The sequence below is a fragment of the Pogona vitticeps genome, chromosome 2, assembly GCF_051106095.1.
Source record: "Pogona vitticeps strain Pit_001003342236 chromosome 2, PviZW2.1, whole genome shotgun sequence".
Classification (NCBI taxonomy): domain Eukaryota; kingdom Metazoa; phylum Chordata; class Lepidosauria; order Squamata; family Agamidae; genus Pogona; species Pogona vitticeps.
Genome location: NC_135784.1, coordinates 280868930 through 280882698, shown reverse-complemented (window position 1 = coordinate 280882698; position 13769 = coordinate 280868930). Strand labels below are relative to the sequence as shown.

The following is a 13769-nucleotide window of genomic DNA, read 5'->3' as shown; positions in this document are numbered from 1 at the left end:
GTGAGCAAAATGTGAGAATAAAATTTTGGTATTGGACAAAGTTAAAAAGTGAATTACAGCCCAGTTAGTAGTCATAGAAACAAAGTTCTAGGTTGGGCAGAATCTTTATTGGATCACTGAAAGTTTTTAAGTAAAGTGAGCTTTTGAGTTCTCCAGAAGTCCTCATCAGGCAAAGAAGGTATAAATCTTAGGGTTAAAGCAAATAGTTCAAGAACTGTCTGGATAAATGAGCTATGGGCATCTCACCTGGTCCAAATTTCCAATTTGATTGAACTGAAATTAAAAAGTCATGGCCTTTAGTTTGCAAAGTCTGAGCAAGTAAATGAATAATAGGACTTTTAAAAAGTTAATAGGGTCGCCATAAGCTGGAAGTGACTTGATGGCATATAATGTACAGCAGCAGTTCTGTCATTGGTTTCAAAATTATACTCTGTCTAGAGACTTTCACAATTGGAGAGTAGCAAACACATTTGTCTGCAAGATCACATAATTCTTTAAATGTACATGGGTGGTATAAAGCAAAGGAAGTGAACCTGTTATTCTGTTTTGATCCCCAGAAGACAGGAAGAATGCATCTCTCGAAAACCTGACTCCCAAATGAGGAAGAGTCCCCCATGGGCTGTCAGTTTTCATGATGAGAAGGCAACCAGTGCATATATGGAAATTCCACTGCTTTCTCCCATCAGTGATTGAAGATAACCACAGGGTTTCACTGTGCCTTGTTTGCCTTCCTGTTTGACATGTTGAGTATAATAGGGTGGCACCTCACCGCTATCTTCGATTGGAAATAGCAGTGAGGTGCTACTTTGCACCCCTTCTAATTGAGTTGTTGAGTGGAATAGAGAGAGCCCACCTGTTATATCTAATAATTGAGTGCAGATATTAGATATATTCTTCCTCCGTCTCATTGTCCAGTGAGATGGCAAGGGACACGTGAAAGGCTTTCTCTGTGCAGGGAAAATAGAACTTGGTTTCTTTCTCCTGATGGAGAAAATGATAATGGATGAGGGGATGCAGCTAGATCAAACTTGGGTAACCCAGGTGTTCTTGGATTGCAATTCCCAGAAACCTCAGCCAGCACAGCTAGTGGTGAAGGCTTCTGGGAACTGCAGTCCAAGAACACCTTAGTTATCCAAGGTTGGGAACCATTGCTCTAGATGATATCAGGAGAGAGGTATTAAGGTAGAGGCTCACGATCCTGATATTATCTAGCATAGTGAATTTCTCCAGGGTCGATTCTGGCTGTCCAAAACAGTTCTGTGCCTCTGGTATAAAGCATGCATTCTTTATGAAACCCAAAAATCATAATTGGTATTGAAGACTGAAGCCGTTAGTTTTGCTCATTGGTGGCCTTAGGGAAGCTTTCTCTTACAGCCTCAGTACCCCCATAATAATACATTATATTTTTGTTATAGCTCTGTGGCATACAAATGAGAAATATTATTTAGCCATGAGGTGTAATAAACATGCAGTTAATATATACGTAGCTACCCCCATCTCTATGTGTTTACTACTCTCCTTTTTTAGATACAGTTTCTCCTTTTTTAGATACAGTGGATCGAGCAGAGATGTCCAGCGCTCCGCCTTGCCAAGTGAGACTCGCATTCTTTCAGCCTGTGATGCCAGATTTTGTGGACAAAGCGCTTGATCGCTGTCGGGCCACTACCTCATCCCTTGACCCTTGCCCGGCCTGGCTAATCAAGCAGCCAGACCTATAACAACTGAATGGGCCACTGCAATAATTAATGGGTCTCTCCTTGAGGGCAAAGTTCCTCCTGCCCTCAAGGAGACACTCATTAGGCCCATTAGGAAGAAACCAAATTTGGCGACGGACGACATTGGCAACTACAGGCCCGTCTCCAATGTTTCCTTCCTTAGCAAAGTGGTGGAGAGGGTGTCGGCCGATCAGCTGCAGGCTCTTTTGGATGAAACCAATGTCCTGGACCCATTTCAGTTGGGCTTCAAGCTGCGCCACGGTACAGAAACGGCACTGGTCACACTGTTGGATGACCTGTTGAGGGAGGCTGACGGGGGCAATATGTCCTTGTTGGTCCTCCTCGACATTTCAGTGGCCTTTGATACAGTCAATCACGGTATCCTCCTGGGGAGGCTCTCGGAGTTGGGATTCGGTGGATAGGCACTTGCCTGGCTCCGATCCTTCTTGGAAGACCGCCCTCAGCAAGTCCAGCTTGGAGAGAGTGTTTCTGCCCTGTGGAGCCTCAATTGTGGGGTTTCGCAGGGTTCGATCATCTCTCCAGTGCTGTTCAACATCTATATGAGGCTGCTGGAAAAGATCATTAGGGGGTGTGGGGCTTCGTGCCATCAGTATGCTAATGACACTCAGCTCTACATCTCTTTTTCACCTTCCTCATATATAACAGCCCTTTCCTGACTTGCATCAGAGTTGAGAATCCAATTTATAAGGTTCCAAGGGCCTAGACTGAGGAATTTTTCAATTTTGTTCAGGGATAGAAAAACCAGGTCATCGACATAAAGCAGCATTGAGATCTCTCTACAGCCTATGGCTGCGGAGAAAAAAGGGGGGAAACTAATTGTGTGATCAAGCTGTTTATATATAAATTAAAAAGAAAGGGTGCTAAAACACACCCTTATTTCACCGCATGGCTAATACAAATCTGTTGTGATAGAGCTCTTTGTCGACCAATATGCACCTGTATCGTATTTTCTGTGTAATTGCTGTATAAGCCACAGGAGTCTCCTATCAGCTTTTGTTTTAGTTTACACCATGGGCGATCTCTGTCTATCAGGTCAAAGGCTGATGAAAAATCAACAAAGGCAGCATAAAAATACAGTATATGTAAGGTGGTTTGGTGTATTTGTCTATTACACAATGTAGGACAAAGGCTTGATCTATTGTACTTCTGCCTTTCCTGAAGCCTGCCTGTTCTTCAAAGATGTGGGTCTCTAAGCAGTCTTTGATGCCATCAGCTGTCCTGAATAGGCTAACAAGTTTAGGGGTTGGAAGTTTAGCATTAAATTGGCTCTGGTCCTTTCTGAATGACTGTATCCAGATGATGCAGCTTGGGGACACTGTCTCAACTCTATTGGTTCTACATTCTGGAGTTCCACAGGGGTTGATCATCCCCCTAGTGTTCTATAACATCTGTATGATGCTGCTTCAGGTGGTCATTCACAGATTTGGAGTTTGCTGTCATCAGTATGCTAATGACACTCAACTCTGTCTCTCCTTTACATCTTCAGCAATAGAAGCCGTACGGCCCCTGGAGCAGTGCTTAGCCTCAGTAATGGGCTAGATGAGAGCTAACGGACTGAAAAAATTGAGATCTTGTTGTTGGGAGGGGAGCCTGACGGGTTAGTGTTATCTTGCCTAGTCTGGATGGGGGGGTACACTCCCTCTAAAATACAACTTGGGTGTGCTTCTTGAGCTAACTGTCTCTATGGTTGAGTTTGCCTTTTTCCATCGCCAGCAGATTACACAGTTGTGGCCTTATCTGGACAGGAAGTCCCTGACTACATTTGTTCATGCATTGATAATCTGAAGAATCGATTACTGCAGTGTTCTTTACATGGCCAGGTTGGTTTCAGGAACTTTGAAATATGACCACATCTCCCCAATCTTGGCACACCTGCATTGGCATCCTGTTTACTTCTGCATCAAATTCAAAATATTAATGCTGAGTTATAAGGCCCTGAACAATTTGAGATTTCATTATCTGTCAGACCATCTCTCCTTAAGATGTTCTATCTGTGCTACCCATTCTTCCCAGGCTCCACTGCTGCAGGAAGCCATCCCAAGGAAGACCTGGAAAATTACTAGTGGGAAGTAGGCCTTCATGATGGTGGCCACAGTGCTTTGGGATACTTTGCCTGTGGACACACGCCAGACTCCCTCCCTTTCGACCTTTAGGAGGCTTGTTAAAGCCAAGCTTTTAGAAGAGGCCTTCAAGAATATCTTCACTTGCACCAGATTTGTTGACCCACAGGTTTAAATTTTGCTGTCATTTAGCTGTTGCCTTTAGGGTTTGTTCTTTTTTTGGAATTTCATCTTTGCTTTCAGATGGGATGGATGGGCATGAAGTTTTTTTATATGTTGTGAACCATCCAGACTAGTGGCTTGCCACCATATGGGTGGTATACAAGTGAAACATACATATACATACATACATACATACATACATACATACATACATACATACATACATACATACATACATACATACATACATACATACATACATACATACATTTTTTAAAACTCGATATGATTTGATGTAAAGAAGTAAGAGAAGAGCTGGTATTTTATGGCCTGATAGGACTTCTTTAGTGTTGTTAGGAACAGTAAATTCAGTAATAATACAAGAATGAGAGCTTGCGGAGTAGTGGTAAAGCTTGAAATAAACAGTGCAAGAAGCACTGTACAGGAAAAGCAGAAGGCCAAGGCATATTTGCATTGGGATTGGTGTGGAGGTGAAGTATCAGTGCGCATTGAAATGGAAGAAAGTATGGGTTGTCTAGCAGTAGTCATTAAATAGTTTCTCTTTTCCCATTCCCAATTCTGGCTCTGGTTTTTTTTTTTCTTTTACAGTTCTAATGGGTGACAAATTCTGCTTCTCGGAAGTGAGGTTGGCTACTGGCGTATTTTTCCACTCATGGTTTATTTACCCCACCTATAGGGCAGGCTTTTTAGCTGTGCCAGTTACAGTTAAGCATTTGGCAATGTGAGTTGTATCTGTTTATAGAATCATAGAATAATTGACGTGAAGAGACCTGAACCCCCCTGCTCAATGCTTAAAACATCAGATGCTAAGAATATTTGAATGTGCTTTCCTTGAAAATAAGAATTCTAAACATTCATTGACTTAAGGTATACATAGAATCTTAGGATGCTCCCTTTCCAAATTGTCCTTAGTGTGCGTGCAGTTTCATAAAAAAAAAAAAAAATCTTTCCCTACTTTCCAAAGGTTTATGATTAGATGAAGGGAGGTGTTTCTGCTTTGAATAGAGGTGGTGATTATAGAGAACAGTGTCAGTGACATGCTTCCTATCATGGAGAACAATTCTGATATTTATATATTTCTACCATTACTTACATTTTCAAGCTTTCTGGCAAACCACATGCTAAAATCCTGCCTTTTAATATAATCAGCATCTAGAATTTTGTTAAATAATGTTTATCTAGAGTGAAAAGTTTGAGAAGGAAGCATTTTCCCAGTTTAGTGGTAAAGGAGACCCCAATTTCATTCTTATCCCCTTAGGAAGCAGTAAGATGAGATCAACAGTCATAATTTGAGTCCAGGAAAAGTCTCTGTAGGGTTAGTTCATTTCCACAGTTGTTCAGGGGGTAAGATTATGTTGTCCCTTAATTTATTTCTTTGTTATAAAACAAGAATGAAAACTGAGTGTTATTTATTTTATGGAATTAATAAAACAGTATTGCATGTTAAAATGAAGATTAGCAAGAGAAGTATAAGAAGAAGAAAAGATTTGATCTCCCCCTTCTGCTGGTTCTGAATGGTATCTTCCAAACAGATGACAAAGTACCTTTGGCTGAATCACCGTACAGGAACAGGGTTTTCAGCAGAACAGGAGGCTGAAGATTATTGTAGTCTTTATTTAAAAGCTAGGCAGCATACACAACAGAATTTTAAGGGGAAAGGAAAGGGTATTTTCCGTTGATCCCTGAGAAGACAGTCTTTTACTGCTGAGGAAGAGTGGAGTACTGTACTACTTTGCTGGGCTTCAAAACTGCATTGAGTGGAGTTCATGTTTACATTTCCCACTAGAGAGAAAATAATCAAATTGGAGTCTCTCCCTCCTTTTTGTAGCTTCTCCTCCTCTTGATTTTGAGTCTTTGGTATATTTAAGGAACTAAAATGGATATGTCTGATTCAAATTTCTGGAGTGTCCTTTCAAACCTTACCTTGCCTCATTTGAGAAGTGGAAACAGACTCCGTCGAACACAAAGGTAAAAATTCAGGAAGCTTTTTTTATCTCCTTGACAGTTTCATTTTTGTTATCAAGCTTTAAAATTGTAAACAGTGCTTAAGTGTAGTGGCTCCAATGTTTGTAATGCAAGTAAATAGTACTTGAGTACTTCCTGCTTCTTTGTGTGAGGTTTCATGCTACTTTTAACACTCTGGAGGCTATAATTAGCTTGTGGACTTGCGACTACCTTAAGTATAGGTTGTGGGAGGAAAGTTTCTGTATTTAAATTTGTATACAAACATAACATAATCTCTGTAATTTTTATTGTCTAAAGTCTTCTGAAGCGCTGTTATATTAAGAAAATTAATAGCTCTGTTCAGTTCAAATTTTTAGAAGTTACCTGACTTTACGAAAAAAATTCTGCTTAGATGTTACATTTATGTATTTTTTTTTAATGTTTCATCCAAGGTATTTATTTCTAGCAGGTAATTATAAATAAGTAGAGAAAATAGGCTTTTAAAAAAAGTTATGGTTTATTGATTGAAATTATTGTAGCAGTTTAACGTACAGTATTTGTTTAGTGAGGATTCTGTGGTAACAGGTCTTGCTAAGTACTGTTGTGAAAAAACAATTCAGTATTTTTACATTATTCACATTACTTACCATTTTCTTTGGTAAAGTCAGGTAACTTCTAAAATTTGAATGGAACAGAGTTATTAATTTTCTTAATACAACAGCTCTTCAGAAGACTTTAGACAATAAAAATTACAGTAATTATGTTCTGTTGGTATACACATTTTATAATCTCATGAATGCAGCTTCTTTCACATCACTCAGATGTACTAATATCAAGCCAGGAAGTATGTAACATGAGTGCATTAGTGGAGAAATTCAGTCAGTTCAGCACTTATGTGCATCACCACATGCTCACAAGATCTAGCAAGTGGTCGAGGTAATGCTATTGCTATTGAAGTAGCTTGCTTCTAGTCAAAAATAGTCTAATCAACTTAACATTTTAATTTTTAAAATTTTACCTATATTTATATATGTTCATAATTTAATATTGTGCATTGTTCTGATAGAAAGAAAGAAAACATTTTGTAAATAGAAGTAGATGAGGGTACCAAATACTGGTTAGAAAAGAAATAATAAATATTTTCTCTCAGAACTTGGGGTATTGTAAATGGTGATTATCTTAGGTGTGACCAATCTGTTGCCTTGTAACCATTTAATCTCAAATAAACATACAGTAGTTTATCTGCCTATACTTCGCTGGCAGCAGAAATAATGTTAGTCCTGTGAACTGATGATAAAAAGATTCATTAAGAATATCATTCACATACCCTGCTTTTTTGGAAATACCTCAGCCAAACCTTTAGTGTATTAGTTGAAGATAGGACCTCTTACAAGGCCATATGAGAATAATAGGTAAATAGATAAGGTGTTAGCACTTAAATGATATGTAAAATCATATTAAATGCATACTATTATGTATTTAAAGTAATCAACTGTTTCTATAAGTGTATGCTTTTCCTGAAACAGGATTATTATAATTCAGTTTACTGCATGCTCAATATTTTAGTCTTTGTTGTTCCTCTTTTCCTTTTTCTAAAAACTTTGGAGAGGCATAAAAGTTTTCCAGATGAATAAAGGGAGGTGAAACTTCAACACCCTTCTACCCACTTCAGCAAGTTCATATTACTGCCGCTTGTCCATGGCCTCCAACATTTATCTCAACATTCTGTATATAATCTTCTCTATATGTATATACGTACAGTATACTCTTCTCTATATGTATGTGAATAGTTTTAAGAGAACAAGTAGAGAATGCAGTTCTAAATATCTGCTGCTGGAAAGCAGAACCCAGTGGGAGAGGGGTGATTTTCCTTTCTCCATGCAGACCCTTGTGTACCCCAAAATTGACTGTAGAAAGCTAGAAAGCCCCTTAAGCTGTTTTTTTTTGTACCTCTGAGGACTGAAAGGGAGAGGGGAAGGACTGAAAAACTTTTACACTGACACTGCATTACCAGCACTACACTGGATTGTTACCAAGGCCTCTTTTGTCTTTCAGATTTGTATTTTGTAATAAATACAGCAGACTTGCAAATAACAAGTAGGAGCAGGAAAAATAAAAATAAGAAGTGTTATCAGAATGCCAGCTGGATAGCTATTTGGCTGTGAAGCCAAAGATTTGGAGTTTAATTCCGCACTGTGCCTTCAGGGAGAAAGAAGAGTGTGTGATCTTGGGCAAGTTGAACGGTCCCAGGGTGCCCCAGAAGAAGGGAACGGGAAGCTACTCACACTCTGCCTAGGAAACTTTGAAAAAGTGTCTCCATAAGTCAGAATTGACTTGACAGCACTTTATTATCATTATCAGCATAGTTAACCTCACATACCTATGTGATACAAGGCAGCCAGAGTTGCAGATGACACTCTTCTAGAATGAAATGTTAAATAAAAGATTACGTATCTGGCATCGAAGACATAGGATCTAGAATGAGAATAGAGGAATAATAAATTTTCCTTTCTTAGGTCTAACATGCATGTCTTCAAATGAGATCTTATTTAGCATAGTTTACACATGGTCTCATGCATGGTTCTTTAATGCTATATGTCTGCTATACTTTTTAAGGTACTTAGACAATGGCTATGTAGGGTCACAGAGATTGCCTGAAAACATGGTTTGCAAACACACTTTAAATCATGGTACCAAGGCAATGTTCACTAAATAGTATTGCAGTGTATAGTAAGCATACACTGCAATACTATGGTTAAATCAGACAGTGGAAGATAGAAGAGAATTTGTGCGCAAGAAAGTAGGCAGCTCTTAAGTTCAGCAGAACTTGTTCCTGTTCATCAAATTATAATTTGGATGTCAGGAGAGAGCATTAACGAAGGCTGGCACTTTGTAGTAAAGTGATACTCTAAAAATATTTAGCATTTAATGTTGGGCTGTGTTGAATGGCCTGAAAATTACTTGCAAACTAATTGATGTTTGCTTAACTTGAAATGTGGAATGTGGAAGAATAGGTCACTGTCTTTTGGATATGAAGAATGAAGCTTAGGAAAGGCAGTGCACCTGAGTACTAAAAGTACTACATCTTATGCTTTGTGCGTAGAAGATTTCACATTTAGTCCTTTGTATTTCCAGGCAAAAATAGGAACAACTGCAGTGAAACCGCAGAAAGTTAAGTAAATCAGTAGTGTGATTAACTATAAGGATAGCTTCCCAATCATTTTCAATGCCTTTATTTATTAACAGCTATCAGTAAGAAACATACTGAGATAAAAAAAATGCTAATCTTCGGAACATACTGGTAGCATCAAATGCTCTTGTTCTCTCCTTATTAAAGAGGTTATTGCACTTCTGTTATTGTTACTTTGCTGGATTTACCCAGTTATCATAGCTAAAATGCTGACTGGATAGCTCAGTGGTTTAAGTTTCTGGCTGTAGAGCCAGAGGTTGGGAGTTCAGTCCCTTCCTGTGCTTTCTGTGAGTAGACAGCCTTTGTGGCCATGGACAAGCTGCAACGATACTCACAGAAGAAGGGAATGATAAACTGCTTCTGAGTACCCTCTACCTGGAAAGCCCTGAAAAGAGTCACCACGTCAGAACTGACTTGTCAGCACATAATTTATTATCATCATCATCATAGGAAAAGACAAGTAGTTGAAATGAAATAAATTAGTCTAGTATAGTGCTGTCCAAACTATGGCCCGCAGGCCACATGTGGGCCATGTTGGTGTTTTGTTGGGCCCGTTGCCATCAGCCCATGCATGTGCGCATGCAGGTGGCGTCTGGGCGGGTGCCCATGTGGGCATGCATGCGGGTAGGTGGGTGTGTATGTGTGCATGCAGGAAGCGGGCAGGGGTGTGTGGGCGGGTGTGTGGGCATCTGGGCGGGGGGCAGGGGTGCGTGCGTGTGTTTGTATGTGCAAGGAGTGGGAGTATATGTGTGCATGCAGGGGGGGAATGCATGTTCCTTCAGCCCTCAAAAATATTCCCAATATATTATCTGGCCCTCTGTGTGAAAAGTTTGGAGACCGTTGATTTAGTACATTACAAGTGCATTACATGTCAACAGCATTTGTAGTGTCCATTGTTAAGCAATTCTTTATGAAGCACAAGCTTAGTTACTTAATTCTTAGTTGATTACTTTTTAGATGGCATTCTGGATTAGAGGAAGAAGACACTGTCAGGAAGGAGTAGTGACCTACCCTTTTTCCAGCAGGAGAAGCATTTTGCTGAACATTTTTACTTACCCAGCGTTGTCTGTTGGATTATAACATAGCCACCTATAAAAGTAATGAGGACTTCTTCCTCTTTGCATGGTTTTATTAAATAAAAAATCATGCACATAGAAATTCTTCTGAATGACTCCCTTTTTATCTACCCTCATAAGAAATATGGAAATCACACTGTATTGGCTGCAATGTGAGCAAATAGTATTGATTGCAAATAAGAGCCTCGTGCCACAGTGGTTAAAACGCTGTACTGCAAGCTAAAAACTGTGCTCACGACCTGGGGTTCAAATCCCAGGTAGCCGGCTCAAGGTTGACTCAGCCCTCCATCCTTCCGAGGTCGGTAAAACGAGTCCCCAGCTTGCTGGGGGGGCAATGTGTAGCCTGTATAATTAAAAATTGTAAACCGCCCGGAGAGTGCTTGTAGCGCTATGGGGCAGTATATAAGTCTAATAAATAAATAAATGATTGGTGGTGTGTTAATTTGCACATTTCTTATCCACAAGGTAAATGTAGACTGTTTTATTTCCATCAGTGAGCATAATCAATGAGCTTTGAATCACATAGTTCTCAAAAAATAGAGGGATCTGTGATTGGCTGTATCCAGATTTTTAAAATGTTTTTAAATGAATCTCCTTGGAAGACACACATGATAGTGTGTGTGTGTTGTTGGTTTTTTAAATAAAATGATGGACCCCAAAGGACTTGCTCTCCGAAAACTGATTTGCATACTTAATGATGTGTGCCATCCACATGGACTCTAGAAGCCTGTTTCTTTGTGACAGACAGCAGCTTGGCTTTTCATCCTGAATGGGACTAATTGTGCTGCTTAGAAGTACAAAGTTGGAGCTGTTAAATGGTAGCTGTTCAAGCTCTTAATAACTTGTTTTAATGTCATATCAAAACACAAGGAATGCCAAAAGTAAACTTTGCATTCCTCTCTTCTAAATTCTTTAGCCTCAGAAATGTACCGTATGCCTTAACTCATTCTGTGTAATACTCTATCAGTTCAAGTCAGTGTTGAAAATAATTGTTAGGAATATGCACACCGATTTTTTTTACTTTAATAGCATGTATTTTTCTCCCTTATATTGTTCCTCTGTGTTCCTTGAAACCTTTGTTTTCTGTCAGATTCAGAGCCCTGAACTTGTAAATGTTCCTGTGGTGTTCTGCTGTGATATACCTTATTTGTTGGTTGGCTTAATAGCTCAGTACATTGGGTACCCAGCTGCAGAGCCAGAGGTCATTAAATCAAATCCTTGCAGTGTTTCCTGGGAGAAGAGTCAGCCTTGCATCTAGAGCAAGCTACGCAGGCCCAGAGTATCTCCAGAGGAAGGGTATTTTAAACTGCTTGTGAGTATTCTATACCTAGAAAACACTGGAAACAGTCACCTTTAAGTTGGAAACAATTTGATGGCATGCATTTATTAATTATAGGCTGTTTACCTCTTCCAAGCCCTTGATCTCTGAGGCAGGAAAGGAAAAGGGAATCGATCTTTGATTCATAGACCCCATTGAAGACAGAATCTTGAGAGCAAGTGTGAAAAAAAGCATATGCAGACTTTTTGCCATGGTATCTCAGGACTGCACTGTTGATAAATATATGCATTGGCAGTTACAAGGATGTGTGTAAACTATGCACATTGAATGTCACAAAGCTGTGAGTGGAAGTGAGATTTGCCTTGTGTGAGTGTTTATGGTTTCTCAAGTGCCTTCATGATAATTAAAACTGCATCATAACTCTGGCCAGCAAGCACAGATTAAATAAATCACAGCATCCCAGTTTGGATGTAGTATAAACCATGATTTCAGCAAGCCTCAACATCAGTGCAAATCAGACGTATTGAGAATGAGGAGAGTAAGAATGATGGCTCTAGTCCTAGATCACTGTGTATAAACTGGGCCTAAAATTCTCTCTCCTTCATAGTTGCCAATAAAATTATTGTATCAATAGTTTTTTTAGCCTCAATTTACTTTTAAATGAACTATGTGGGTATTCCAACTGCTCCTACAATTGCTGCAAGGGTTTCATTTGCAATACCTGACAACTTCATTTTGATCTAGGTATACTTTATGTTACTCAGTATAGGATAGGAGATCTGGGTTTGAATCTCTGCTTGGCCATCAAAATGCACTGCAGTTTGGAGCTGCTAAAATCACTCCTTAGATATCTTACTTACCTTGAAAGCCCTATTAGATTGCTATAAGTGATTTCTGACTTGGTGGCACATAACATACACATATTTTATGTAGAACTTGAATTTAATTCATTTAATATTTTATTTTTTTATTTATTTACAGTATTTGATTTATATCCCGCCCACCTGGTATATTATACCACTCTGGGCGGCTTACAGAATATCAAAAACAATTAAAAAAACAAAAACATTAGCATACAACAATAACAAATAGTGCAGGAATAAATAAATAATAAATAAATAAATAGCAAAGCAAAGAAGTCAGTAGTTGACAGGAGGGAAGGCCTGGATGTACATCCATGTTTTCACTTGGCATTTGAAAATATATAATCCTAATGATATAAATATCTCTTGTGCTGTTTAAACACACCTGGTGTATTGTAATCTCTGTTAAATTTAGAATGTGAGCCATTCTTTTCTCTCCCAATCCCCTTACGTTACTAAATTTTGCTGTTAATCCTGAACTGTTCGTTGTAAGCAATAAGTCAGGTTATGACCTTTCAGATGCACAATAGGGCTTCTCAGCATATATTTCCAGTGTTACCTCCCTGGGTTCTGCAAGGGTTACTGATCTTGCCACTGGATAGTTGCAAGGCATATGGGTATGCTTCTAGGAGAGGAAATCAGTGAAATCCTGCTTTCTGTTGTACGTCATAAGTTATACAGATAGTGGTAAATTCTATTGAAAATATTGGCTAACATCCTGTTCATGCAGCAATGCCATGTAAGGCTGATAACATCCTCACCCATGGCAGAAATAAAATCAGAAATAATAAAAAAAAATCTGATCCACTACCCCCTTTCCTTTCCAGGTCCCAAGGCACTCATGGAACCCCTTTCATTCCAGGGAACCTACTGGGTACTTGTGGGACAGGAGGGATGTCTAATTCTACAAATTGCTGTCACCAGTAAAGTCATCCCAGCAGTGGTAATTTTCAGAAACTAAAGACTCCCATCCATCCCACAGCCCCAATAGTTTTCCCACAATAAAAAGAATGACGTTATCTCTACTTCCATGGGAGCCTGGGGCATTTGGGGAGAATCAGACATGTTTTTATTTCAAAAAGTAAAAATAAAAACAAAAAAGCCCCTCTACATCTGATGACCATCAGCCTTACCTAGTGTGGGTGCTCAAACAGCATTTCAGCCATTGAGTTCTGCAGCACTTATCTTGCTGAGTATTTTCTGCCTCTATTACCCCCATTTCCTCCTCTTCTGAAAAAAGCAAAAAACATAATTTATTGTTGCCAACTGTCATTGTTGCTATCTGGTTCCTTGTTTTTCACAAAGCAATACAAACAAGTGTAAAGAAGCTTATGAGATCAATTTCGTTTGTGGACGTGTGATCTCAGGAAGAATTCAAAGAAAAGTAGTAACTGAAAAAAGTAGGGGATGAAGATGAAGCAGGGCTCAAGTAGTGAAT

General features: G+C 39.1%; 1 protein-coding gene across 16 annotated transcripts in view; it reads left to right on the top strand.

The window, feature by feature from the left end:
* Positions 1–13769, top strand: part of MAST4 (microtubule associated serine/threonine kinase family member 4) — a 329916-nt gene that overhangs the window by 167920 nt on the left and 148227 nt on the right. For 2 of the 16 annotated variants that reach the window (XM_020783702.3, XM_072992696.2), the window contains exon 1: positions 4554–5947. The exons of the other annotated variants lie outside the window; for them this stretch is intronic. In XM_020783702.3, the coding sequence (XP_020639361.3) occupies positions 5856–5947 (92 nt within the window). In that variant the 5' untranslated portion in view covers positions 4554–5855. Of the gene's footprint in view, positions 1–4553; positions 5948–13769 lie in introns of those variants that run through there. 16 annotated transcript variants of the gene reach the window in all.